Raw genomic sequence first — 27,533 nt, forward strand, 5'->3', positions numbered from 1 at the left:
ATGTTATCAAATTCTGTGTCGTACCTCTGGGTTCAAAATGTTCACTATACACCTTAATAAAATCCTTGAGGGGTATAGTTTCCAAAATGGGGTCACTTGTGGGGGAGCTCCACTGTTTAGGCACATCAGGGGCTCTCCAAACGCGACATGGTGTCCGCTAACAAATTGAATGGAAAATCGGCTCAAATTGTTAGCGGACGCCATGTTGCGTTTGGAGAGCCCCTGCGTGCCTAAACATTGGAGCTCCCCCACAAGTGACCCCATTTTGGAAACTAGACCCCCCAAGGCACCTATCTAGATGCATAGTGAGCACTTGGAACCCCCAGGTGCTTCACAAATTGATTCGTAAAAATGAAAAGTAAAAAAAAACACTTTTTCATTTTTATTAATCAATTTGTGAAGCACCTGGGGGTTCCAAGTGCTCACTATGCATCTAGATAGGTGCCTTGGGGGGTCTAGTTTCCAAAATGGGGTCACTTGTGAGGGAGCTCCAATGTTTGGGCACACAGGGGCTCTCCAAACGCAACATGGTGTCCGCTAACAATTTGTGCCGACTATTTGTTAGCGGATACCATGTTGCATTTGGAGAGTCCCTGTGTGCCCAAACATTGGAGCTCCCCCACAAGTGACCCCATTTTGGAAACTAGACCCCCCAAGGCACCTATCTAGATGCATAGTGAGCACTTGGAACCCCCAGGTGCTTCACAAATTGATTCGTAAACATTAAAAAGTGAAAAAAAAACACTTTTTCATTTTTATGAATCAATTTGTGAAGCACCTGGGGGTTCCAAGTGCTCAATATGCATCTAGATAGGTGCCTTGGGGGGTCTAGTTTCCAAAATGGGGTCACTTGTGAGGGAGCTCCAATGTTTGGGCACACAGGGGCTCTCCAAACGCAACATGGTGTCCGCTAACAATTTGAGCCGACAATTTGTTAGCGGATACCATGTTGCATTTGGAGAGTCTCTGTGTGCCTTAACATTGGAGCTCCCCCACATGTGACCCCATTTTGGAAACTAGACCCCCCAAGGCACCTATCTAGATGCATAGTGAGCACTTGGAACCCATAGGTGCTTCACAAATTGATTCGTAAAAATGAAAAAGTGTTTTTTTTTTCACTTTTTCATTTTTACAAATCAATTTGTGAAGCACCTGGGGGTTCCAAGTGCTCACTATGCATCTAGATAGGTGCCTTGGGGGGTCTAGTTTCCAAAATGGGGTCACTTGTGGGGGAGCTCCAATGTTTGTGCACACAGGGACTCTCCAAATGCAACATGGTGTCCGCTAACAAATTGAATGCAAAATCCGCTCAAATTGTTAGCGCACACCATGTTGCGTTTGGAGAGCCCCTGTGTGCCCAAACATTGGAGCTCCCCCACAAGTGACCACATTTTGGAAACTAGACCCCCCAAGGCACCTATCTAGATGCATAGTGAGCACTTGGAACCCCCAGGTGCTTCACAAATTGATTCATAAAAATGAAAAAGTGTTTTTTTTTTTTACTTTTTCATTTTTACCAATCAATTTGTGAAGCACCTGGGGGTTCCAAGTGCTCACTATGCATCTAGATAGGTGCCTTGGGGAGTCTAGTTTCCAAAATGGGGTCACTTGTGGGGGAGCTCAAATGTTTAGGCCCACACAGGGGCTCTCCAAACGCAACATGGCGTCCGCTAATTATTCAAGCAAATTTTACAATCAAAAAGTCTAATGGCGCTCCTTCCCTTCCGAGCCCTGCCGTGCGCCCAAACAGTGTTTTTTCCCCACATATGGGGTATCTGCGTGCCCAGGGGAAATTGCAGAACAAATTTTGGGGTCCATTTTTTCTTGTTACCTCTGTGAAAATAAAAAAAAATGGGTCTAAAGTAACATTTTTGTGAAAAAACTTAAATGTTTATTTTTTTCTTCCACATTCCAAAAATTTCTGTGAAGCACCTGAAGGGTTAATAAAGTTCTTGAATGTGGTTTTGAGCACCTTGAGGGGTGCAGTTTTTAAAATGGTGTCACTTTTGGGTATTTTCTGTCATAAAGACCTCTCAAAGTGACTTCAAATGTGATGTGGTCCCTAAAAAAAATGGTTTTGTAAATTTTGTTGGAAAAATGAGAAATCGCTGGTCAACTTTTAACCCTTATAGCTCCCTAACAAAAAAAAATTTTGGTTCCAAAATTGTGCTGATGTAAATTAGACATGTGGGAAATGTTATTTATTAACTCTTTTGTGTGACATATCTCTCTGATTTAAGGGCATAAAAATTCAAATTTTGAAAATTGCAAAATTTTCAACATTTTCGCCAAATTTCCGTTTTTTTCACAAATAAACGCAAGTGATATCGAAGAAATTTTACCACTATCATGAAGTACAATATGTCATGAAAAAACAGTCTCAGAATCAGGGGGATCCATTGAAGCGTTCCAGAGTAATTACCTCATAAAATGACAGTGGTCAGAATTGTAAAAATTGGCCTGGTCATTAACGTGCAAACCACCCTCGGGGGTTAAGGGGTTAAACATAAATTAACTGTGGTTTATCACATCTTTGGGAAGCTGAATTCAATTTCCCAGGCCACACACAGGCCTGATTACTGCCACAACTATTCTCAATCAATAAATCACTTAAATAGGACCTGCCTGACAAAGTGAAGTAGACCAAAAGATCCTCAAAAGCTAGACATCATGCTGCGATCAAAAGAAATTCAGGAACAAATGAGAAACAAAGTACTTGAGATCTATCAGTCTGGAAAAGTAAAAGTTATAAAGGCATTTCTAAAGCTTTGGGACTCCAGTGAGCCACAGTGAGAGCCATTATCCACAAATGGCAAAAACATGGAACTGTGGTGAACCTTCCCAGGACTGGCCGGCCGACCAAAATTACCCCAAAAGCACAGCGACAACTCATCCAAGAGGTCACAAAAGATCCCACAACAACATCCAAATAACTGCAGGCCTCACTTGCCTCAGTTAAGTTCAGTGTTCATGACTCCACCATAAGAAAGAGACTGGGCAAAAATGGCATGCATGGCAGAGTTCCAAGATGAAAACCACTGCTGAGCAAAAAGAACATAGTCTCAATTTTGCCAGAAAACACCTTGATGATCGCTAAGACTTTTGGGAGAATACTCTGTGGACTGACGAGACAAAAATTTAACTTTTTGGAAAGTGTATGTCCCGTTACATCTGGCGTAGAGGTAACAAAGCATTTCATAAAAGGAACATCATACCAACAGTAAAATATGGTGGTGGTAGTGTGCTGGTCTGGGGCTGTTTTGCTGCTTTAGAACCTGGAAGACTTGCTGTCGTAAATGGAACCATGAATTCTGCCATCTACCAAAAAATCCTAAAGGAAAATGCACGGCCATCTGTTCTTGACCTCAAGCCGAAGCACACTTGGGTTATGCAGCAGAAAAATGATCTAAAGCACACCAGCAAGTCCACCTCTGAATGGCTTAAGAAAAACAAAATTAAGACTTTGGAGTGGCCTAGTAAAAATCTTGACCTTAATCTGAATGAGATGCTGTGGCATGACCTTAAAAAGGCGGTTCATGCTCGGAAACCCTCCAGTGTGGCTGAATTACAACAATTTTGCAAAGATGAGTGGCCAAAATTCCTCCAGAGCGTTGTAAAAGACTCATTGCCAGTTATCGCAAACACTTGATTGCAGTTGTTGCTGCTAAAGGTGGTCCAACCAGTCATTAGGTTTAGGGGGCAATGACCTTTTCACACAGGGCCCTGTAGGTTTGGATTTCTTTTTCCCTTACTAATAAATACCTTCATTTAAAAAATGCATTTTGTGTTTACTTATGTTATCTTTGTCTAATATTAAATTTTTTTGTGATCTGAAACATTTAAGTGTGACAAACATGCAAAAGAATAAGAAATCAGGAAGGGGCAAACACTTTTTCACACCACTGTATATTAGAGGAGAAGTATTCTGTTCAATGCAAATTTAGTCCATTAGTCAGTAGATTTCTAAAAATTGCTTCTTTAACAAGCTCTTATTACCTCTTGGGAGTTTTGCGGTGATGTAAATGATTGTTCCTGTAAAATAGATTCTCATCGTAGAAAAATAACTTTAACATTTCTTGAATTGCGTAATTTATAAAATATCTGATAATACCAATTCAATACAATCTCGCGCCCCCAAAATAATTATACATTAAGGCTGTGATTCATTATTTTATAGTTTGACAGAGCGAACATTTACAGATGTGGCAATACCAAATATTCTTTTTTATTATTATTTTTTTTTTTTTCCCAATTTTTCCTTTATTTTTGGTTTGGAAAACGGGAGGTGATTTAAACTTTTATGCAATTTTTTTTATCATTTTTTAACTTTTTTTTAAATATTTTTAGTCCACCTAGAGGTCCTGAACCTGCTGGCTGTATAACACAGCTAGCAGGCTTTTTTTAGCTTGTCTTTATTTTTGCCTTGGCGGATTTTGCGCCAATACAGCAAATGGATGAATTGGCACAAATTTAAAGATGCTTATTTTGAATCTCCTTTTAGGCCACGGTAACACGTTGAGTATTTGGTGCGTTTTTTACCTCAGTATTTGTAAGCCGAAACCAGGAGTGGGTGAAAAATACAGAAGTGGTGACGTGTTTCTATTATACTTTCCCTCAGACTGTTCCACTCCTGGTTTTGGCTTACAAATACTGACTGAGGTAAAATATTGACCAAATACTCAATGTGTGCACGTGGCCTTGCTTTTTGTGCCTTTGTAGGCCAAGTGCACATGTTGAGTATTTGGTGAGTTTTTTACAACAGTATTTGTAAGCCAAAACCAGGAGTGGAACAGTAAGAGGAAAAGTATAATAGAAACACGTCACTAGTATTGAGCGAGCACTAAAATGCTCGGGTGCTCGAAGCTCGGGCCGAGCTCACCGTGATACTCGGGTACTCGACCCAACGAGCCCAATGTTAGTCTATGGGAGACCTGAGCATTTTTGCGGCGGCACCCCCGGCAGTCTGTAGAAAGACTAAAAAGTGCCCAAAACGATAGTGACAGTGCTCAAATGACATGGGGACAGCATGGGGATCGCCCCAGGAAGCATTTCTGCCCCCCAGGTCACTGCTGTCAACAACGTGGTCAGAGGTATTAAGCCACTTTTACGGGCTCACAATAAAACGTTCAAAAACTAAACTGAAACTGTTTTCCTGTGAAATATGTTAAGAAACATCCTTTCCAGGGTAAAGACTTGTGTATAAGGTAAAATAAATAACCAAAAACAAAAATACTCCTCCACACATTGGGCTATGTTCACAAGTAGCATTTTTTATGCGTTTTTGCACTTTTGTATTGCTTTCAACCGTGACAAATGCATTCACCGGGAAATGTCATTTTAACATTTTACAACCTTATTGTTAGAACCTTGCTGTTAGGTTTTTTTTCCTCTGCTGGTCACATGACCTTGTTGGCCTATTTAATCCTGCTCCGCCCTTCTGGCTTTGCTGGACTTCATTGTATATCTACTTTCTAGCTAGCCTGTGCTCTGTATCTAACTCTGTTAGTTTGCTTGGTCTACGGACCTCTATGTTCTATCTATTTTGTTTGTTCGTCTGTCTGCTACTATTTCTGTTAGGAGGTGTCCCATATTCCTCCCAGTCCTTAGTACTTGTAGGGATTCCCTCCCCACATCTATAGGTCTCCGTACAGACTAGATTAGGACTTTAGCAGGTCTGATCGCAGGATCAGGTTCCCTGTTACATCGTAGGGATTCAGCTGAGTCCTATAGTAGGGACAGATCTCCTCTCTTTCCTTAGCTTTGGTAGCAGAACATAACAGTAAGTCCAGCCTGCAAATTCTCTAAGGAAAGATTTTTTTTTTTTTTGTTCCATCATGGTGTCGGTTCAGGATTTGGCTAAACACCTGCAGGGACTCTCTCTGGAAGTGGCCGAGCTCCGTCAGCACGTGAGTAACTGTCCTGGAGCATATTTCTTGGAGCCTAAGGTATGTTTGCCGGATTTATTTTTTGGTGAACATCGAGAATTTTTTTCATTTAAAAATGCTTGCTTATTGTATTTTCGTTTGAGACCCAAGTCCTCTGGGGATGAATCCCAGCGCGTAGGGTTCATAATGTCACTTTTGCGCAAAGAGCCTCAGGAGTGGGCCTTTTCTTTGCAACCTAGTGATACATGCTTCAGATCAGTGGATAGTTTTTTTTCTGCTTTAGGACTATTATATGATGATCCTGACCGTGTGGCATCAGCTGAGACTGAGTTGAGACGTTTAAAACAAGGATCAGGTAATGTCGAAAAATATTGTACTCATTTTCGTCGTTGGTCCACTCAAACAGGGTGGAACGATTCTGCTCTGAAAAGTCTATTTCTTGCTGGGCTCAGTGAAAGGGTTAAAGACCTGCTAATTGCTTATCCTACACCTGAGGATTTGCAACAGGCTATGCAATTAGCTATACGGGTGGATAGAAGACTGCGTGCTAGGGTTAATGAGAGCAAATCCTCTGCTATGTCAGTTTCTGGTTATGATAATGTGTGTACTAACAGTGGTGAACCGATGGAGATTGGATCGGTGGCACCTCGCTCTCAAGAAAAAGACTGTCGTTTTTCGGAAGGCTTGTGTTTCTATTGCGGAAAATCTGGTCATTTGATTAAAGGCTGTGAGCTTCGTATGAAGAAAGAAAAAAAAATGGTCAGTCACGCCCGTATTGCCTGTTTAAATTCCAAGGGTATATTTTTAGCTGCTTCCACGATTGCTCAGGAAAAATTAATGGAATTTCGGGTGTTTGTTGATTGCGGGTCTACACTGAATGTAATTGATGGGGGATTCGTGGAAAAACTCAATTTAAAACCTGAACCTTTATCATCCCCCATTGCTGTGGTTTCTGTGGATGGCTCCCCTTTGAAGAATATTACTCTCAAGGTCAGTGAATTTCCTCTCACTATTAATGGTGTTCACCATGAGAAATTGGATTTGGTAGTGTTGAATAACTTGCCTTCTCCAGTAATATTGGGTTTGCCCTGGTTAAAATTTCACAATCCTGTACTGGATTGGTCTACCAGTGAAATTAAATCCTGGAGCCATAAATGTTATGACAAGTGTTGTAACGGGCGTATTGCAGCTTTGGATAGGGGAGAATTGCCTGTTCCTATTCAGGATTTTTGGAGAGTTTTTTCTGAGAAGGAATCGCAGGTTTTGCCTCCCCATAGAGACTATGATTGTTCTATTGAATTTGTCCCTGGAGCGACTCTTCCTAAAAGTCGTTTATTTAACCTTACTATTCCTGAGAGGAAGGCTTTGGAGGAATACATACAGACAAGTTTGGCCGCCGGTCACATTAGGCCCTCTAAGTCTCCTGTGGCGGTTGGATTTTTTTTTGTAAAAAAAAAGGACGGCGGTTTACGTCCTTGTCTGGATTTTCGTGAGATTAACAAAATTACGGTACGCAATCCTTACCCACTGCCATTGATTCCTGATCTGTTTAACCAGTTATTGGGGGCCAAGTGGTTCTCTAAAATTGACCTTAAGGGGGCATACAATCTGTTGCGCATGAAGGAGGGTGATGAATGGAAGACTGCTTTTAACACTCCTGTGGGTCATTTTGAGAATCTGGTTATGCCTTTTGGTCTTACTAATGCTCCTGCATTTTTTCAGAATCTGATTAATGACATCTTTAGACCTTTGATCGGTAAAAATGTGGTTGTGTATTTGGATGACATTTTGATTTATTCGCCAGATCTGGAGTCTCATTGGCGGAGCGTGCGTGAGGTATTACAGTTATTAATGGACAATTCGCTTTTTGCTAAGCTGGAGAAATGTGAGTTCGCTGTACAGAGAATTAGTTTTTTGGGCTACATTATCTCCAGCAAAGGTTTTGAGATGGATCCGGTTAAGGTTCAGGCTGTGCAGGAATGGCCTAGGCCTATTGGTTTGAAATCGATACAGAGGTTTTTGGGTTTCGCCAATTACTACAGAAAATTCATAAAAAATTTTTCTAGTATTGTCAAACCTCTGACTGATCTCACCAGGAAAGGTGCTGATGCGGTTCAGTGGTCTTCTGAGGCCATTGAAGCTTTTGTGTATCTCAAGGAGAGGTTCACCTCTGCTCCCATCCTTATGCAGCCTGATGTTACTAGGCCGTTTTTGGTTGAGGTTGATGCTTCCTCTGTGGGGGTTGGCGCAGTATTGTCTCAGGATAACGGGGATGGATTACATCCCTGTGCCTTTTTTTCAAAAAATTTTTCGGAGACTGAACTGAATTACGATATTGGTAATCGGGAATTATTGGCTATTAAACTCGCATTTGAACACTGGCGCCACTTCTTGGAAGGTGCGGAAGTTCCCGTTCAGGTTCTTACGGATCATAAAAATCTGATATATCTTGATGCTGCCAAGCGCCTGAATGCCCGTCAGGCTAGGTGGGCACTGTTTTTCTCGCGGTTTAATTTCTCCGTTACTTACATCCCTGGTACTAAGAATGTTAAGGCGGATGCCTTGTCTCGCAGTTTTTCTCCCATAGTCGGTGCTGAGAAAGAGGAAAACATTTTACAAGAAGGTGTTGTGATAGCTGCTTTAGACTCCGTTTTGGAAGATGAGATTCTTAAAGCTCAGGAGAATGCCCCATCTAACACTCCTCATGGGAGGTTGTTTGTGCCTGGGACCTTTAGGAGAGATTTGTTTGTTGAGTGTCACGAATCTCGGTTGGCAGGTCATCCCGGAATCTCTGAGACCAAGAGACTGGTGGGTCGCAGTTTTTGGTGGCCTGGATGGCAGAAGGAAGTCATTAAGTGGGTGCGCCAATGTACTATATGTGCTAGATCTAAGTCCTCACATACTCCTGCTGCGGGGTTGCTTTGTCCTTTGGAGGTCCCCAGTGCTCCTTGGACACATTTGGCTATGGACTTTATAACTGACCTTCCCCCCTCTGAGGGTTTTACTGTCATCTGGGTGGTCGTGGACCGTTTTAGCAAGATGTGTCACTTGGTTCCCTTCGTCAAACTGCCCTGCGCTAAAACTCTCGCTAAGGCCTTTGTCAAGGAAATTGTCAGACTTCATGGCGTTCCTACTGACATTGTTTCTGATAGGGGTCCTCAGTTCGTGGCTCGTTTTTGGCGTGCCTTTTGTGACAGGTTGGGAATTCATTTGTCGTTTTCGTCCGGATATCATCCTGAATCTAATGGCCAGACAGAAAGGAAAAACCAGGATGTTGAGCAGTTCTTGCGTTGTTTTGTGGCAGACAATCAAGAGGGGTGGTCTGAGTTTCTGCCACTTGCCGAATTTGCTCTGAACAATCATACATCTTCTTCTGCTGGTTGTTCGCCTTTTTTTTGTTGTTCTGGGAGACATCCGTCGTTTGGGTCGTTCTCCAAGTTGGGATCTGCCGTGCCTGAGGAGGAGAATTTTTCCGGTGATTTGGAAAGAGTTTGGACGGATGTGCGTGGTAATCTTCAGGAGGCCAACAGAAAATCTAAAGACTACTTTGATAGGAAACGACAGGAGATTTTGTTCGCTGTTGGTGACATGGTTTGGTTGTCCTCTAGGAATCTGCGGTTGAGGATTCCTTCTAAGAAATTGGGTCCCAAGTTTGTAGGGCCCTTTAAGGTGCTTCAGGTTGTCAACCAATCTGCTGTTAGGTTGGAGGTTCCTACCTCCTGGAGAATTAATCCGGTCTTTCATGTCTCTCTGTTAAAAAAAGCTGTTGTGTCGGATGGTGACGCCTCTGCCTCTGTTCCTCCGGTGGTGGAGGACGGGGAATATGAAATTTCTCGCATCCTTGACTCTAGACGGTATAGAGGTAGTTTGCAGTATCTTGTGGCCTGGAAAGGTTTCGGACCCGAGGATAACTCTTGGGTGAGGTCAGATGATGTTTCCGCGTCCAGACTTATCAGAGCGTTTCACAGGAGATTTCCTGATAAGCCTGGTCCTAGGGGATCCGGAGGATCCTCTTAGAAGGGGGGGTACTGTTAGAACCTTGCTGTTAGGTTTTTTTTCCTCTGCTGGTCACATGACCTTGTTGGCCTATTTAATCCTGCTCCGCCCTTCTGGCTTTGCTGGACTTCATTGTATATCTACTTTCTAGCTAGCCTGTGCTCTGTATCTAACTCTGTTAGTTTGCTTGGTCTACGGACCTCTATGTTCTATCTATTTTGTTTGTTCGTCTGTCTGCTACTATTTCTGTTAGGAGGTGCCCCATATTCCTCCCAGTCCTTAGTACTTGTAGGGATTCCCTCCCCACATCTATAGGTCTCCGTACAGACTAGATTAGGACTTTAGCAGGTCTGATCGCAGGTTCAGGTTCCCTGTTACATCGTAGGGATTCAGCTGAGTCCTATAGTAGGGACAGATCTCCTCTCTTTCCTTAGCTTTGGTAGCAGAACATAACACTTATCTGGCCATGTGCTTTGAGACCTGGGGCTAAGTCTAGCAATTTGAGCAGCAGCAGCACACAGGACTGTAATGCAGTGTTTGCTGGTATAACCAATGCGTCTCCTATACAAGCCTGCCTGCCTGATATCTGGGATGGATATTAGTCCTCAGAAGGACTGTTTGTTTGATTTTGCAGGCTTTAGAGACCATACACTACCTATTTCACAGTATAAATCTCTCCCTAGCTCAGCAGCACCCTCTCTACAATGTCTGATCTGGAGCGACTGTGTCCAAGATGGCGGTGCCCGGTTTTAAAGTTCCGAGCAGTGTCGAGCATGCTCGCTCAACACTACACGTTACCACTTCTGTATTTATCACCCACTCCTGGTTTTGGCTTACAAATACTGAGGTAAAAAATTCACCAAATACTCAACGTGTGAACGTGGCCTTAGAGTAGAAAGTCACACAATCATTTCAATTAGCGTGAAATTATCACACATTTGTCTTCAACTGCACAATGCAATAATGAGACAGATTTCATACTCCACTAGAGTACAATTGAGCTAAAATGTTGCATCATTTCAATAAGTTACAAATGGCAAATTAGGCTAAAACATCTGTGTAATGCAAACTAACTTGAAAAAGGAGAAATATAAATAATGAATAAGGCTATGTGCTTAAACGCTTGTTAAACGCTAGGTAATCCGCCCCACATGGTCCCCAAGGGGATTCCGCAAGTTCTATGCCCATGCTGCGTATTTTTCCGCAGCGTTTATGCTGCGCTCAAAAATCCGCAGCATGTCCATTAATTTTGCGGAAGCACGGCGTAATCGCCGCCATTGACTTGCATTGAGACGCACATAATCTGTGTCAGTACATTTGTACTCACGGATTATATGCGCTTCAATGTGCGGATGGTACCCAAGTCTGGATGAGAGGAGACTCTCATCCAGACCTGGGTACCATTGCACCTGTTAAAAAAAGAATAAAATAAAAAATAAAGTTTATATTCACCTTCCGACGGCCCCCGGTCTCCTTCCCTTTGCTTGCGGGCAGGACTGAAGGACCTGCGGTGACGTCACAGTTATGTAACCGCAGGCCCTTCAGTGCAGTGTCCCGCAATCAGCTGGCCATCAGAGGGTAAGTATAGGGTTTTTTTTTATTATTTTTAAACATTCTTACGGTCAGGCTAAGTGCCCACGTTGCGGAACTGAAGCATATTTTTTACTCTTCTCCCTGGCGGGAAAATTGCATGTGGATTTTACATGCGGTTTTCCCGCCAGGTAGAAGCGTTTGTGAGGCGTCTTTGCAGCGTCTTTGCATGCATTTCCGCATGCGGGTTATCAAGCACTTCTCCAAGTGATTTAAGCATCACTTGGAAAAGTGCTTGACAACTTGTTCACACTATATAAATCCATGCAACCGGCATGGATTTATATAGTGTGACCAAGTAATAGTTAAAAAAAAAGAATCAGAATGGTAAAAAATAAAAAAATAAAGTTTATACTCACCTTCCGATGCATTCTCTGCCCCGTCCGGAGTCTTGAGTGGCTCACGCTGCTGTGTGCAGGACCTGCAGTGAAGTCATTGAGTCATGTGATGGGTCACATGACTCAATGACGTGGCAGGTCCTTCACACAACAGCGCGACGGAGGGAAAACATCAGAAGATAAGTATAAACTTTATTTTATTCTTTTTTTTACAGGTTCTTTGGTACCCAGGTCTGGATGAGAGTCTCCTCTCATCCAGACTTGGGTACCATCCGCACATTGATTCCGCTGCGCTTCCGCAAAATTAATGAACATGCTGCGGATTTTTGACCGCAGCATATACGCTGCGGAAAAATCCGCAGCATGGGCATTGACATTGCGGAATGCCATTGGCGACCATGGGGTGCGGATATACATGCGTTTTACAAGCGTTTACGCTGCGGAAATTCCGCAGCATACACGCTTGTAATACGCAACGTGGGCATGCAGCCTCACACTATATAAATCCATGCTGTTTGCATGGATTTATATAGTGTGACCTAGTTGTCAAGCACTTTCCAAGTGATGCTAAAATCACCTGGAAAGCGCTTGTCAATCCGCATGCAGAAACGCATGTGAAAACGCTTCAAATCCGCATGTATTTGGCAGGAAAAACGCATGTACAATCTGCATGCGTTTTTTTCTACCAGGGAGATGCAGAAATGCTGCAGAAATTTTCTCCTTCATTTCTGCATCGTGGGCACATAGCCAAAGGCACAAATGGAAAAAGTTGCCATTAGACCAGGTTCATATGAGCGCTTAAAAAAATCGGTCAGAGTTTCATCCAGAAAACTCTGACAATTTTTTTCTTACTTGTCATCCGTTTGCAATCTGTTTTTTTTCTACAGCAGCAGTTATTAATCATTTACAGGACAATTAATAGTTTCCTATGTTTCATTATTTCAATGTATCCGTAAAAATCAGACGCTATACTATGTCTCCGTATGGCATCATATTATTTTTGCGCACCTGTAGACTTGTATGGGTTTTACGGAAGAAACTAACTAATGCCTGCTGCAATATTTTTTCCATATGCAGATTCGGTCAGTGAAAAAAATTGCTCTTCTTCACTTCCCCATTGAGTAACATTGGTCCGAGCGTTTTGTTTTTTTTTGCAGACAGCAAAATACCGTCGTGTGAATGAGCTCTTAGAACAATTTTTAGTCCAGAAAAAAAAGGTGCAAAACCAGTAATGAATTAGCCCCTAAATCTTTATATTTTTCTAATATGGGAGTCAGTGGGCAACAGATAGGAGGTGAATGGCATCCGTCACAGCCATTCTGTGAGCAATGTTAGTATTAACTGTATACATCTTTATCGCTGTATACATAGACGTAGCATAGACAGTCATCTTCATAATATATAACTGGGACATCGTCAGATTTCGCTCCACTTTCCTCGGTTAGTATATATCCCATTAGTTCTGGCCGTTCTCTCCGTCCTGGACAGCTCATTAGAAATTCTTGTACATTCCAGTAGATGGGAGAAGAGCAGCTCATCATCATCAGTTTCATGTATTGCAATCTTTCTATCTTAGGCTGTATGACTGCGTGATTGCAGGATGCAGAAAAGGGGGCTCCTGCCACCCACTACTCAGATAAAAGGGGTGAAAATGATGTGTAAATGGGACAACGCCTTGTTGCTTTCCAGCTAGAGGAGGAGGAAGCAGCAGTAGTGACAAGGTTGGGAGGGCTCAGGAGAAGGCAGATCTAGAGCTGTGCATGAAGAGGATCTGCAGTCACCAGCAAGGGATTCTCCACTCTCATCACTACCTAGGGATCTATTATATGCTCAGCTGTGCACAATAGGGATGTATATGACCGCAGTGCTGGAGGGGCACAACAGGTACCACCGATAAGCTGGTAAAGGCAATTGTTGCTAAATTGTGTCGCATGCATTCAGTGCTGGTGCTGTGATCTGATGCTGGGAATGGAGGAGTATGAATGTGTAAGACAGTGCATGTAAGGCATCCTCTGTGCAGGCTTCTGTTATGTCATTGTATTGCAGAGGTAGGGACATGCTGGGGATAACTTGCTTGCTGAGCTGAAGAAAACATTTTGTCCATGCCAGCCTGGCACACAGGGTATCACCATCTGAGGGAATCCCCCATCATTTCATTCATTCTTTTTTCTGATTGTGTAACTGGCGGGAGGACGACGCTGGTGCTGACTGATGAGACACCTGTCTGGGTAATAGACCATAATGATCCTGAGCTCAGCGGCGTTGGCACAATGTTTGGACTTGCATGCAAGCGTATAGCAGTGAGAGGGTTTGCGTTAGAAGGGTTTGCTTTAGAAGATGGCACTGTGATCTTTAATCTATTAGCACAGTTCCCACATGCAATCTAGGAAGTCCTGCAAGTTTTTCTTTTTCAGCTGTCATTGGTTCTAATGATTACGGTTGCATTCATATTTCAGTTTTAGTAGTTTTAGGATTTAGTGAATTTTTGTTATCATAGATCTGTTATCATTTGGTGTACCTGTGAATTATTCACAATAGACTGATTGAATGAATGAATGAATGAATGAATGAATGCATCAGAGTGGCAGCACCAAGTACATGATAGATCTGGCATTCTGCAAAATGGATAAATGATTGATTGGATAAATCTGCGGATCAGCACTGTGTACATTGACATTATGGCTCTTCTTGGTGGCATCCTATAAACAGCTTATAGCATTGGTGAAGATCTCATCACTATATAAGGTGCCTCTGTGCCAACCACTGCACCGTGGCACAGGTATGGGCTGCGCTCCCAGTATCCACGTATCACAGAGTGGGGTGATTTACTGCAGGGACTCGGATGAGTCCAACTCCCCGCACCAGACCACCACCATTTCCCAGGGAACAGCCGCCACCTTACACGGGCTCTTCATCAAAACCGACGCTGCTGATACCATCCCTTCTGTGCTCGCCTACCAGACCCGCTACCCACCAGCAGCCCGCACCGGCTCTCGCAAGGAGCGCAAAGAGACTGGGCCATACAGCTGCATAGAGGCCGAGACGCAGACCAGCCACACCAGTGTGAAGGTAAGTGTGCTCCTGTGTACGTAGCGTCTCTGGGCCTTAGTTACTGAGCCAGTGCAGACACAAAGTGGAGAAGTTTTTTGAAACTGCTTCTTAATTGTTTTTGCTATATTGTGTACTACTTACTTTAACGTTGTAAAAGTAAGTAGTACATTATGTTTTTATTTTGTACGTTATGATTTACGTTGTATAATTTTAGGACTCAGAGTTTTTCTGTATCAGAGTATCAAAAAAATAACTTCAGGGAGGTACAACACATAGAGATGTTTCATAGTTTATGCAGATTTGTCATCATATGTCATAGTACAAACCACATACACTATTAAATAAATATCTGATACCTAAGGGGGCTGGTGTACTTATTTTGAAAATTCACATCAGAATAGTTGTATAATCTTGTAATAAAAAGGCTAGAGCAGCACTAAGATGCTTACTTTAGTATTAGACAGGAAACTTTTAATAAGGATCATATAGCTTTTCTGACATAGATTTTCAAAATAATTACACCAGTTTCATCAAGCTTAAGAGATCTCTTTAATAATACATGCAATTTGCCTTGTGACACTGGGTGACTGATTCATTTTAATGCCTAAATGTCATGTACCATGGCCCTATAATTTCATGCCGCAGCTTTTAGACATTAAAACTGGAGGATAATTTGCGGGAGTAAAGTTAAGCAAAAAGTTTCCCAGGACCCAGGTGCAGCATCCACTTCGGTAGCCTGTGGCCGCTGGACCAGAACTATAACCGGTTTACCATGAGTGAGAGGGGCCAGAAGAGAGCAGCGTCTGATTTCATGTAGTGCTGCACCGATTAAAAGCATTTCACCATCATATTAAACAGTGCAATGCAGAGGTTAATCTGTTCAGTTGATAGTTTCTGAAGCTTCCCTGCTTTGATGGTCTCAGCTGTTCGGTGTTGGCAACTCCCGTCTGCTATATATACTCGCCTCTGGCATTCAGGGATTGCCAGTGTTAGTTTCATACTGCCTGGTCCTAGAGTTGGAGGTGTTTGTTTGAGGAGGTGTTTGGAGTCTTGTTCTAAATATTGTTGCTTGGTGATTTGTCTGTTTACATATCCTCATCCTCTCCTATTTGGTTTTTCTTCCTTGTACTTCCCGATGTTCCACTCTGTTGTTTGTGAGTGCATTTTTGTATAATTGGTATTTTCATTTATCCCTTACGTCTTCCCTTGTTAGTCTGGTTTGTGTATACCAATACACAACAACTCGCCACTTCCCTGGGTGGTAGAGGGGACAGATGAGAGCTGATTCAGGAGCTCTGCAAGGCACGTGGCCCCAGCGTCTTCACCATTAGAAGTAATCCCGAGAGCAGTGATAGCTAGGGTGCCTAGATTTAGGGATAGGGAAGCAGCCCCTAGCCCCGGGATATCAAACATTTGCATGGCAAGAGCCATGTGGACCTTATCCTGTCAGCCTCCCTAGCACCACTTAGTAGGCTCTTGTGCAACCACAATGATGACATTGTGCTTGCGATACTAATCATAAGATTCCAGCAAATAAGAAGAGTTTTACTGGACTCTGGTCCGGTAGCCATGGACTACCGTCTAGATAAGTGGTACAATTTGCAAAAATTGGAATGTTCTAAATATCCATGACATTATTATATCTATAAACAGCAATGATTACATTATTAAAGTAGTCAAGTGTCACCCATTCATACTATGATGCCCTCACAGTACAATAACAAGGCAATGGTAATGCAGGTAATGAACATGACGAAAGTTTTGTATAGTTTCTGTGATTATGTTAAGGGTCTCTAAGGTATTTTAGAAGTAGTAATGTCTTGACATTTAGATAATAGCGCTGTTCCTGCAGTAACAAAAGGCTACCGTTTACTCATAATAATAACCAAAGTGTTCTCAGAATACATAAAAAAAAAGTTGATAAAATTCCAGCGCTTTTTCTAAAAATGTACCCATGTAACCTGGTCATGAGCACAGCCTATGCGTTTCGAGTTTGTCAACCCTAAATCAATATACACAGGATCTCATAATGGCAACCGCAATGCTTTCGTAAATACATCCTTATTACAATGACAGCAAAAGTGCCCCTAAAAATCAACAAACGTCCCTATGAAGACAGCCCCCATAATGTTATCAACCGTCAGCAAGAGACTATATTTTTCAATAGGAACGATGCATAGCAGAAGTGATATTTGTCTCCCGGACATTCCAGACCAGTGGACAACTATGACTTAAGTTTACCATTCAGTTAATAATAAGCCCTTGTCATATCAATAAATCCGTAAGTGCTACTCAAACAATGGATACAATCAGATAAAATCCTTCACACCATTGGGAACATGTATCTGACGTGTATAAAATGTTTACTGATGATAAAACGTGTGTGTTCTTGTGTATTTGGCGAGTAGTGAAAAATTCTGTACCCTGAGTCTCGTTGACTATAAGTCCATGGACTTTGTAGATGATAATCTAGTGTCTACAAGACTGTATCATTTTGTTCATAAGGACAAATGTCTCAACCACTATACAGAATGTGACCAGTATAGGCATTCGCCAAAAAATGCTTCTATCAGGTGCATTTTAAATAAAAATGTTTGTCTGAAGCAATATTTGATTGAATGACTACTCTGTTATGTTGGGGTTGATACCTAAAGGTGACAATTATTAATGAAACCTTTAGGGTAAGTTCACACATTGCAGATTTGCAGCGGACCTTTTCCCATTTTCCCAAGCAAATTTGCAAGTATTTGTAAGGTAGTCAGCAGAGGCAGATGTTCACAAAATCTTGCAAATCTTACAGCAGACTTTCCTTCCAGACTAACAATGAATTTGAAGAAAAAGGAATATAACTCTTCAAGTGATTTTCCGGTCCTAGCACATCGGAACTAACGCTTCATCCAATGTGACCCCTAGTACCTCTGATTGGCTATATCTTCCACTTGGGTTGAAACATTTACACAGGATGTGCAGAGACAGCCATAGAAGCGGGAGAGTAATCGTTGGTGGAGATATATATATGTATGTATGTACAGTACAGACCAAAAGTTTGGACACACCTTCTCATTTAAAGATTTTTCTGTATTTTCATAACTATGAAAATTGTACATTCACACTGCAGACATCAAAGCTATGAATTAACACATGTGGAATTATATACTTAACAAAAAAGTGTGAAACAAATGAAAATATGTCTTATATTCTAGGTTCTTCAAAGTAGCCACCTTTTGCTTTGATGACTGCTTTGCCCACTTTTGGCATTCTCTTGATGAGCTTCAAAAGGTAGTCACCGGAAATGGTTTTCACTTCACAGGTGTGCCCTGTCAGGTTTAATAACTGGGATTTCTTGCCTTATAAATGGGTTTGGGACCATCTGTTGTGTTGTGCAGAAGTCTGGTGGATACACAGCTGATAGTCCTACTGAATAGACTGTTAGAATTTGTATTATGGCAAGAAAAAAGCAGCTAAGTAAAGAAAAACGAGTGGCCATCATTACTTTAAAAAATGAAGGTCAGTCAGTCCGAAAAATTGGGCAAACTTTGAAAGTGTCCCCAAGTGCAGTTGCAAAAACCACCAAGTGCTACAAATAAACTGGCTCACATGAGGACTGCCCCAGGAAAGGAAGACCAAGAGTCTCCTCTGCTTCTGAGGATAAGTTTATCCGATTCACCAGCCTCAGAAATCGCAGGTTAACAGCAGCTCAGATTAGAGACCAGGTCAATGCCACACAGAGTTCTAGCAGCAGACACATCTCTACAACAACTGTTAAGCGGAGATGTAATGCACACGCCCGGACTGACTGGCGTGTGCGTGTTTATGTAGTGATTCCACTGTGCCATGAACCGGAGAGTGCCTGAAGGGGCGTAACTAAGTATCTGCCCGATCCGACCAAGGTCGCACGACGGCATACGACGCCAGTGCACCAGGGAGGAACCGAGCAGAGGAACCAGGGTCTACTCCAGGTCAGACTCCGGACACGGCTGTTGACCCACCCCGGGGAATACAGGAACAGGCAGACTAGAGCACAGGCTGGGTACGGTCCAGTACAGACTGGGAGACAAATTCGAAACCGCAGCCGCGGTAGACAGAGCTGAGCAAAGCGAAAACCACAGACGCGGTGGACAGAGCTGAGCAAAGCGAAAACCGCAGACGCGGTGGACAGAGCTGAGCAAAGCGAAAACCGCAGACGCGGTGGACAGAGCTGAGCAAAGCGAAAACCGCAGACGCGGTGGACAGAGCTGAGCAAAGCAAAAACCGCAGACGCGGTGGACAGAGCTGAGCAAAGCGAAAACCGCAGACGCGGTGGACAGAGCTGAGCAAAGCGAAAACCGCAGACGCGGTGGACAGAGCTGAGCAAAGCGAAAACCGCAGACGCGGTGGACAGAGCTGAGCAAAGCAAAAACCGCAGACGCGGTGGACAGAGCTGAGCAAAGCGAAAACCGCAGACGCGGTGGACAGAGCTGAGCAAAGCGAAAACCGCAGACGCGGTGGACAGAGCTGAGCAAAGCGAAAACCGCAGACGCGGTGGACAGAGCTGAGCAAAGCGAAAACCGCAGACGCGGTGGACAGAGCTGAGCAAAGCGAAAACCGCAGACGCGGTGGACAGAGCTGAGCAAAGCGAAAACCGCAGACGCGGTGGACAGAGCTGAGCAAAGCGAAAACCGCAGACGCGGTGGATAGAGCTGAGCAAAGCGAAAACCGCCAACGCGGTGGACAAGGCTTTGTTCACACAGAACAGACTAGAGGGGAAAGGCAGAACCAGATACCCACAGGGTACTTGCAGAGAAGTAGCGAGGGGACCAAAAACTCACAAACGGAAGTACAGTGACAACGAGCAGGAGTTAGGTACGAGTACAGACTCTGCAGAAAAAGGAAAGGAACGGACATAGAGAAAAAACAAGTAAAAGATAGGAGAGAGTTCAGACTGGAACTGAGTGTACGGAGGAGACCGACACTACAGCGGGATACAGGAGCGGGTCTGGGAATACGGCCCCCAGAGAGGCGGGACGAACAGGCAAGGAGCGTGTTCAGACTGGCCTGGAAATACAGCCTCCAGGAAGGCGGAACGAACAGGCAAGGAACGAGTACAGACTGCAGGTTAAGGTACACAGATAGGACACAGTACAGACATGGAAACAGATACTGCAAGACAGGTAACATAGACAGGACCTGGCATGTCAGAGACAAAAGCCAACTGACAGGTCAAGATGCTCAGGCATGGGTTAATTGGAGCAGCTGTTTTAAATACCAGGTGACAGACAGCAATAGGCTGAGGACGCACAAGGGGTGTGCCCACAGCAGGTACAAAAAGCAGGAAGTGATCGGGCGCCGCCCTTAAGCAGCAGACACAGAGGCAAACAGACAGCATGGAGGGAAGCCAGAGAGACACTCTGGACTGGAGATCAAGTGCGCGCTCTTGCACAGTGGGAGATGGACCACTATGCAAGGACGCCGCCAGGTATGTTACAGGGGACTTTATGCAGCAGGCCTTCATGGTAAATAGCTGCTAGGATACCACTGCTAAGGACAGGCAACAAGCAGAAGAGACTTCTTTGGGCTGAAGAACACAAGGAATGGACATTAGAACAGTGGATATCTGTGCTTTTGTCTGATGAGTCCAAATTTGAGATCTTTGGTTCCAACCACCGTGTCTTTGTGCGACGCAGAAAAGGTGAACGGATGGACTCTACCTGCCTGGTTCCCACTGTGAAGCATGGAGGAGGAGGTGTGATGGTGTGGGGGTGCTTTGCTGGTGACACTGTTGGGGATTTATTCAAAATTGAAGGCATACTGATCCAGCATGGCTACCACAGCATCTTGCAGCGGCATGCTATTCCATCCGGTTTGCGTTTAGTTGGACCATCATTTATTTTTCAACAGGACAATGACCCCAAACACACCTCCAGGCTGTGTAAGGGCTATTTGACCAAGAAAGAGAGTGATGGGGTGCTACGCCAGATGACCTGGCCTCCACAATCACCAGACCTGAACCCAATCGAGATTGTTTGGGGTGAGCTGGACCGCAGAGTGAAGGCAAAAGGGCCAACAAGTGCTAAGCATCTCTGGGAACTCCTTCAAGATTGTTGGAAGACCATTTCCGGTGACTACCTCTTGAAGCTCATCAAGAGAATGCCAAGAGTGTGCAAAGCAGTCATCAAAGCAAAAGGTGTCTACTTTGAAGAACGTAGAATATAAGACATATTTTCAGTTGTTTCACACTTTTTTGTTAAGTATATAATTCCACGTGTGTTAATTCATAGTTTTGATGCCTTCAGTGTGAATGTACAATTTTCAAAGTCATGAAAATACAGAAAAATCTTTAAATGAAAAGGTGTGTCCAAACTTTTGGTCTGTACTGTACGTTGGGTCAATGGGGCGCTATGAATATGTTTACTTATGTACCGAGCATTTAGTGCAAACACTTTGTTGTACATGATGCCATAGACCAAGAGGCCTGCGAAAAGAAAGGGCCAAGAGGTTCTTTGAAAAGTAAAATTGTGGTTGGTAAGTATGCGAATTTTCAGGACCCGTTCCAGTGTCCACGTCTGTAATTTGCGTCCGTCGGATGGGAATCCTGAGAACCGTCTCTTACCTCTTGGCATCTGTGAACTCTTCCTATGATTAACTACCGTGGCATGTCATCACATATACATCTCGTGGCAACAATGATATTGTGCCAGGCCGTCTAATCAAAAGAGGAGCCAGGGATGTCGTCAGCTAAGAGTCGGTTCTCAGGACTCCCATCCGATGTACACATATTACTTACCTGTTTGGTGAACCGGGTACCTGCAAATCAATTCTTACCAACTCTACGGGTATATAATTAGCAATAACATCGTAAAAGTTCAATAAATTGTCAGACTAGCAATTGGTGATTACTAAACGGATAATAACTATTTGATTCGGACATATACTGTATATGTAATTATCTGCACCTTGGCAAATCTTGAAAATAATGATGAATGAAGTCAGTGTGATCTTCAGGAGACGCTAAGATCTTGCCAAGCGCCAGACTATTGGATACATTCCTGTATGGGGCTTTTATTGAGGCATGCTGGATTATCAGGATTTCCAGACCATAAATTGGCAGGTTAAAAGCCTGTTACTGTAAGGGTAAAGTATATTTGTTCATTTGTGATCGGAGCTAATGAGTTAAATGAAGCCTGGGTGTATGTAGAGTATTTGCAGCTAATTAGCGTCTATCAGCCGCTCTTTGCAGTGAAATAATTGTAGCCTTAGAGAGCTCTGCGGTCCCTGAGGTGACGTGTGATACAAGGAGATCACATTTCTGTTGTCAGACGCACTGTGTGTAATGAGGGATAGAAGATGCATTAGGACTAATTCTTGAGTAGGGTCTTAGTGTAATTAGCTCGGGCCAGAGCAGCTCCTCAATAACCTGCAGTATGGGACTGCATTATGTTATCACTGTCAGCGAGACTCCATATATCAGAACTGTCTGTTTCCCTTAGCAACCAATCACAGCACAGCTTTCATTCTATAAACAGCTCTGGTAAAATGAAAGCTGCACTGTGATTGGTTGCTAAACGTAACAGGAAAGCTTTGATAAATCTGCCCCACCACATTCATACAGGATATGGGATGCTATCATTTCATAGTCCTGCTACTATGATGAATTAATAATCTTTGGATAATCTGCAAAACTATAGCATTTTGGAATAACAGTGTTGTCCATGGCAACACATTAGATTTCAGTGCCCACGTGGGTTGTATTGGTTAATGGTCTTCTCCAATTTTCATTTTTGCTGTCTTTCTAATTTATTTTTTCTCACTGAAAGTTTTAGAAAGTGCCTGCTGCAAATGTCAGTTCTCCTTACAGCTTTAAAATAGCCGTGTATGGCAGATGTATGCAACTGGCACTTTTTATTTGGGACCATCACTGATGTGTGGTCTGGGGTTTTCACTAATGGGCGGTCCTCGCATACACTGCTCTTATGAGAATCCTGTAACTCATGGTCTCTAACCCAGTGCAAGAAAAAGTCATTGATTTTACTGTTATGGTGTGCATGCGAGATAAAGAGCAATTGAAATCAATGGGTTTTTCCAATCCATTGCTGCAGCAGGAATTCAGAGTTAAAGGGGTATTCCCATCTCCAAGATCCTATCCCAATATGTAGTCGGTTTAATAATAATAATAATAATAATAATAATAATAATAATATTAGCAAATACCTACAATTACAAATGTAGTATAGATTTTCTGATTCGCTATGTCTCTTTCCTCATGTGCAGGCATTGCAGGACCTTAGATATCCATGGTTACGACCACTGATATAGTGACAGCTAACTGCTAGTGGTCGGAACTATGGATACCTAAGGTCCTGCAATGCCTGCACATGAGGAAAGTGACATAGTGAATCAGAAAATTATAGTAGATTTCTAATTGGAGTTATTTGCTAATATTATTAATATTACACCTACTACATACTGGGATCGGATTTTGGAGATGGGAATATCCCTTTAAGTAGGCTACCTAGCTATACAAGATGGCTCATCAGAAACTCAAATTTTGTTTAATTATAAAAAACAAAAACAATTTAGAACACAGCTTAGGCAATAATTCATAAGTCAACAGAGTACAAGATACCAAAATACTGTACCTATAAATAAACTGTGCAAAAGGTATCAGAATAAGGGCTCATTCAGATGTCCATTTTTTTGCGTATGAGTGCTGTTCGTGTTTTTCACGCAAATGATGAATTGGGCCCTGAGTCTTTTTGGTGAATTTTTGAGGAGGATTTGGAGAGATTCCTCTTAGGCTTGTCTCCAAAAGCTCCTAAAAAACTCAGTGTGAACATAATGATACAATGAATTGGTAAATAACAATATAGTTAAATGGATAGGTAGTATGCAGGTAATTAATGCAAACAAATATATAACAGTCAATACCTTCCTATAAAAAGTCATCCACTTGCTGTGGTGCCACCACATCCAACTTGCAATTTGGCAGTGCCTTCATTTGGGGGTCAATATTTTGGCACTACAGTACATATCACTGTTCAGGGGTATTGTTGCCGATACCTGTGGCATAGTGTGGGTTGCCAACACCCAAGCAAGACTAGTATTGCTCCAGCAGCTGAGGTACAATACTATATAATACAAATCCCAGCTACTGTATATTGGTGACATTGTCAGTCTCAATTACTTGCATCAAGCTTTTATTCATCTTCATAATGAGGTTCTGATGCGGAAGTGTGTACTTTAAAGGGGTTTTCCCACAAACAAAAGTTCATTTTAATCAATAGATCTTGGAATAATAATAATTTCCACAATTGGATGTGTTTAAATAAAATGTTCCTGTGCTGAGATAATCCTATAAATGTGCCCCTGCTGTGTACTGTGTAATGGCTGTGTCTGACTGTGTATGGAACATGGTCTGATGATTCCACAGCTCTTGAGAAAACAGACATAGGCAGGGGGGTTAACAAAAGAGTATACAGACATTACAGCAGGGGGTCACAGCTGATTCTTTCTTTGAAGTAAAACATTGTTTAAAAACAGGCAGGGATATGTTTCACCTCACAAAAAGAATCAGCTGTGACCCCATGCTGTCCTGTCTGTATACTCTTTTGTTAACCCCTCTGCCAAGGTCAGACACTTACACAGCCATTACACAGTACATAGCAGAGGCACATTTATAAGATTAACTCGGCACAGGGACATTTTATTTAAACACATCCCATTGTGAAAGTTATTATTATTCCAAGATCTATTAACCCCATTCTGACGTGGGGAGTAATAATGCGTTCCTGCACCCTGGGCTTTAATGACCAGGTACAGATTATTACGCCCCGGCAATCACGCCTGCACAGAGGCTGTGTGGGCGCGATCGCTGCTGGGTGTCAGCTGATTCTATCAGCTGACACCCGGTACTATGTGCCAGGAGCGGTCCCCGCAAGCAGAGGTAAGAGCGCCCCCCTTACCTTAGATTGGAGACCCCGCGCTGTATGCGCGGGGTCCCAATAGTTGCCATGGTGACCCGATGTCATGACGACACCAGGCATCAGGAAGTTAGAAAGATCGTGCGCAGTGCATGATCTATTTAACTTGTGCCAGTGCGGAGCTGACAGCCTACATAGCACAGGAACGCTGCTGCATCTCTATACTATACAAGCTATCAGCCTGCAAAAAATAAAAGTCCCATAGTGGGACAAAGTATAAAAGTGAAAGTGAAAGAAAGTGAAAAAAAACAAAAAACAAACTGTAAAAATATTTAAAAATAAAAAATAATTAAAAAATAAATAAAAATATACTGTACCCATAAATAAATATTATTATGAAAAAAAACTAAAAAAGAATAAAAGTACACATATTTGGTATTGCCGCGTCTGGAATGACCTGACCTATAAAATTGTCCCACTAGTTAACCCCTTTAGTGAACACAGTAAAAAAATAAAAAACTAAGCAAAAAACAATGGTTTATCATCATCAGGGTTAGGCCGGGGTCCCACTAGCGTATAGCATCTGATGCGAGAGCATCGGATGGGATATGCTAATGACATTTGGCTCCTGCCCTGCTGCGAGCGGGAGCCGACTGTCAGGGCTCTGACGGAGCGATCCTCTCGTACAGCCCAAAAAAAAACCACGCGGGGATTGCCCACCATGCACAAGCAATCCCGGCATGTTTTTTTGGCTGTCTAACAACCGTGAAACATGCGGGGCGGGGACTTGAGCATGTCACTCGAGCACCCACAATACATGATGCATACCTGAGTACCCGATGCAAACTCAAGTCTTGAGCGAGCACTTGCGCTCAAGACAAATTACAACTTATTCAATATGATGACCTAATGTTGTCAAATTCTGTATCATACCTCTGGGTTCAAAATGCTCACTATACCCCTTGATGAAATCCTTGAGGGGTCTAGTTTCCAAAATGGGGTTACTTGTGCGGGGTGTCCACTGATTAGGTGCACCGGGGGGGGGGGGGGGCTCTCCAAACGTGATATGGCCTCTTGATTCCAGACAATTTTGCATTCAAAAAGTAACACAGTGCTCCTTTCCTTCCGTACCCTGCCGTGCGCCCAAACAGTGTATTTTCCCCACATATGTGGTATCAGCGTACTCAGCAGAAATTGCACAAAAAAATTTCGGGTCCATTTTCTCCTCTTAATCTTGTGAAAATAAAATTTGGGGCTGAAAGATCATTTTTGTGAAAAAAGTTAGATTTTTTTGTTTTCACGGCTCTATGTTATAAACTTCCGTGAAGCACCTGGGGTCGAGGGTGCTCACCACACATCTATAGAAGTTCCTTGATGGGTCTAATTTCCAAAATGGTGTCACTTCTGGGGGGTTTCCATTGTTTAGGCACATCAGGGGCTCTCCGAACGGGACATGGCGTCCACTATTCAAGCAAATTTTACATTCAGAAAGTCAAATGGCGCTCCTTCCCTTCCGAACCCTGCCGTGCGCCCAATCAGTGGTTCCCCCACTTGTGGAGTATCGGCTTACTCAAGAGAAATTGCACAACAAATTGTTACCCTTATTAAAATGCAAAATTGGGGACTGAAAAACATTTTTGTGGGAAAAATGGGAAAATTTTATTTCTATGGCTCAATGTTATAAACTTCTGTGAAGCACCTTGGGGTTCAAGGTGCTCACCACAAATCTAGATAAGTTCCCTGAGTGGTCTAGATTCCAAAATGGTGCCACTTGTGGGGGGGTTGCCACTGTTTAGGTATATTAAGGGCTCTCCAAACGAGACATGGCGTCCACTAATTATTCAAGCAAATTTTACATTCAAAAAGTCAAATGGTGCTCCTTCCCTTGCAAACCCTGTCGTGTGCCCAAACAGTGGTTTTCCCCCACATATGGGGTATCGGCGTGGTCAGGAGAAATTGCACAACAAATTTTGTGGTCCATTTTTTCCTGTTACCCTACCGAAAATAAAAAAATTTGGGTCTAACATTTTTGTGAAAAAAAGTTAAATATTCATTGTTTTCTTCCACATTCCAAAAATTCCTGTGAAGCACCTGAAGAGTTAGTAAACTTCTTGAATGTGGTTTTGAGCACCTTGAGGGGTGCAGTTTTTAGAATGGTGTCACTTTTGGGTATTTTCTTTCATAAAGGCCCCTCAAAGTCACTTCAAATGTGATGTGGTCCCTAAAAAAAACAGTTTTGTAAATTTTGTTGGAAAAATTAGAAATCGCTTGTCAGCTTTTAACCCTTATAACTTCCTAAGAAAAATAAAATGGTTCCAAAATTGTGCTGATATAAAGTAGACATGTGGTAAATGTTATTTATTAACTATTTTGTGTGACATATCTCTCTGATTTAAGGGCATGAAAATTCAAAGTTTGAAAATTACAAAATTTTCAAAATTTTTGCCAAATTTCCAATTTTTTTCACAAAGTCATATCAAAGAAATTTTATCACTATCATGAAGTACAATATGTCACGAAAAAACCATCGCCAGAAGCGTCTTACCTTGGCCAAGGAGAAAAAGACCTGGACTGTTGCTCAGTGGTCCAAGGTGTTTTCAGATGAAAGTAAAGTTTGCATTTCATTTGGAAATCAAGGTCCCAGAGTCTGGAGGAAGAGTGGAGAGGCCACAATCCAAGCCGCTTGAGGTCTAGTGTGAAGTTTCTACAATCAGTGATGGTTTGGGGAGCCATGTCATCTGCAGGTGTAGGTCCACTTTGTTTTATCAAGACCAAAG

At 42.7% G+C, this 27,533-nt stretch overlaps 1 protein-coding gene across 5 annotated transcripts in view; it reads left to right on the forward strand.

Moving 5' to 3' along the window:
* Nucleotides 1–27,533, forward strand: part of PDE8B (phosphodiesterase 8B) — a 390,573-nt gene that overhangs the window by 158,194 nt on the left and 204,846 nt on the right. The window contains exons 1-2 of one of the 5 annotated variants that reach the window (XM_073680167.1): nucleotides 13,481–13,693; nucleotides 14,771–14,878. The exons of 2 other annotated variants lie outside the window; for them this stretch is intronic. Coding sequence is in view for 2 of the 3 variants with exons in the window: in XM_073680164.1 (XP_073536265.1) it covers nucleotides 14,591–14,878 (288 nt within the window). In the remaining variant the exon portion in view is untranslated. Of the gene's footprint in view, nucleotides 1–13,464; nucleotides 14,879–27,533 lie in introns of those variants that run through there. 2 more of the 5 variants (XM_073680164.1, XM_073680163.1) reach the window with 2 other exon arrangements.

Source organism: Phyllobates terribilis, unplaced genomic scaffold (assembly GCF_046119375.1).
Source record: "Phyllobates terribilis strain yellow unplaced genomic scaffold, ASM4611937v1 Scaffold_1__5_contigs__length_1240528914, whole genome shotgun sequence".
NCBI lineage: Eukaryota > Metazoa > Chordata > Amphibia > Anura > Dendrobatidae > Phyllobates > Phyllobates terribilis.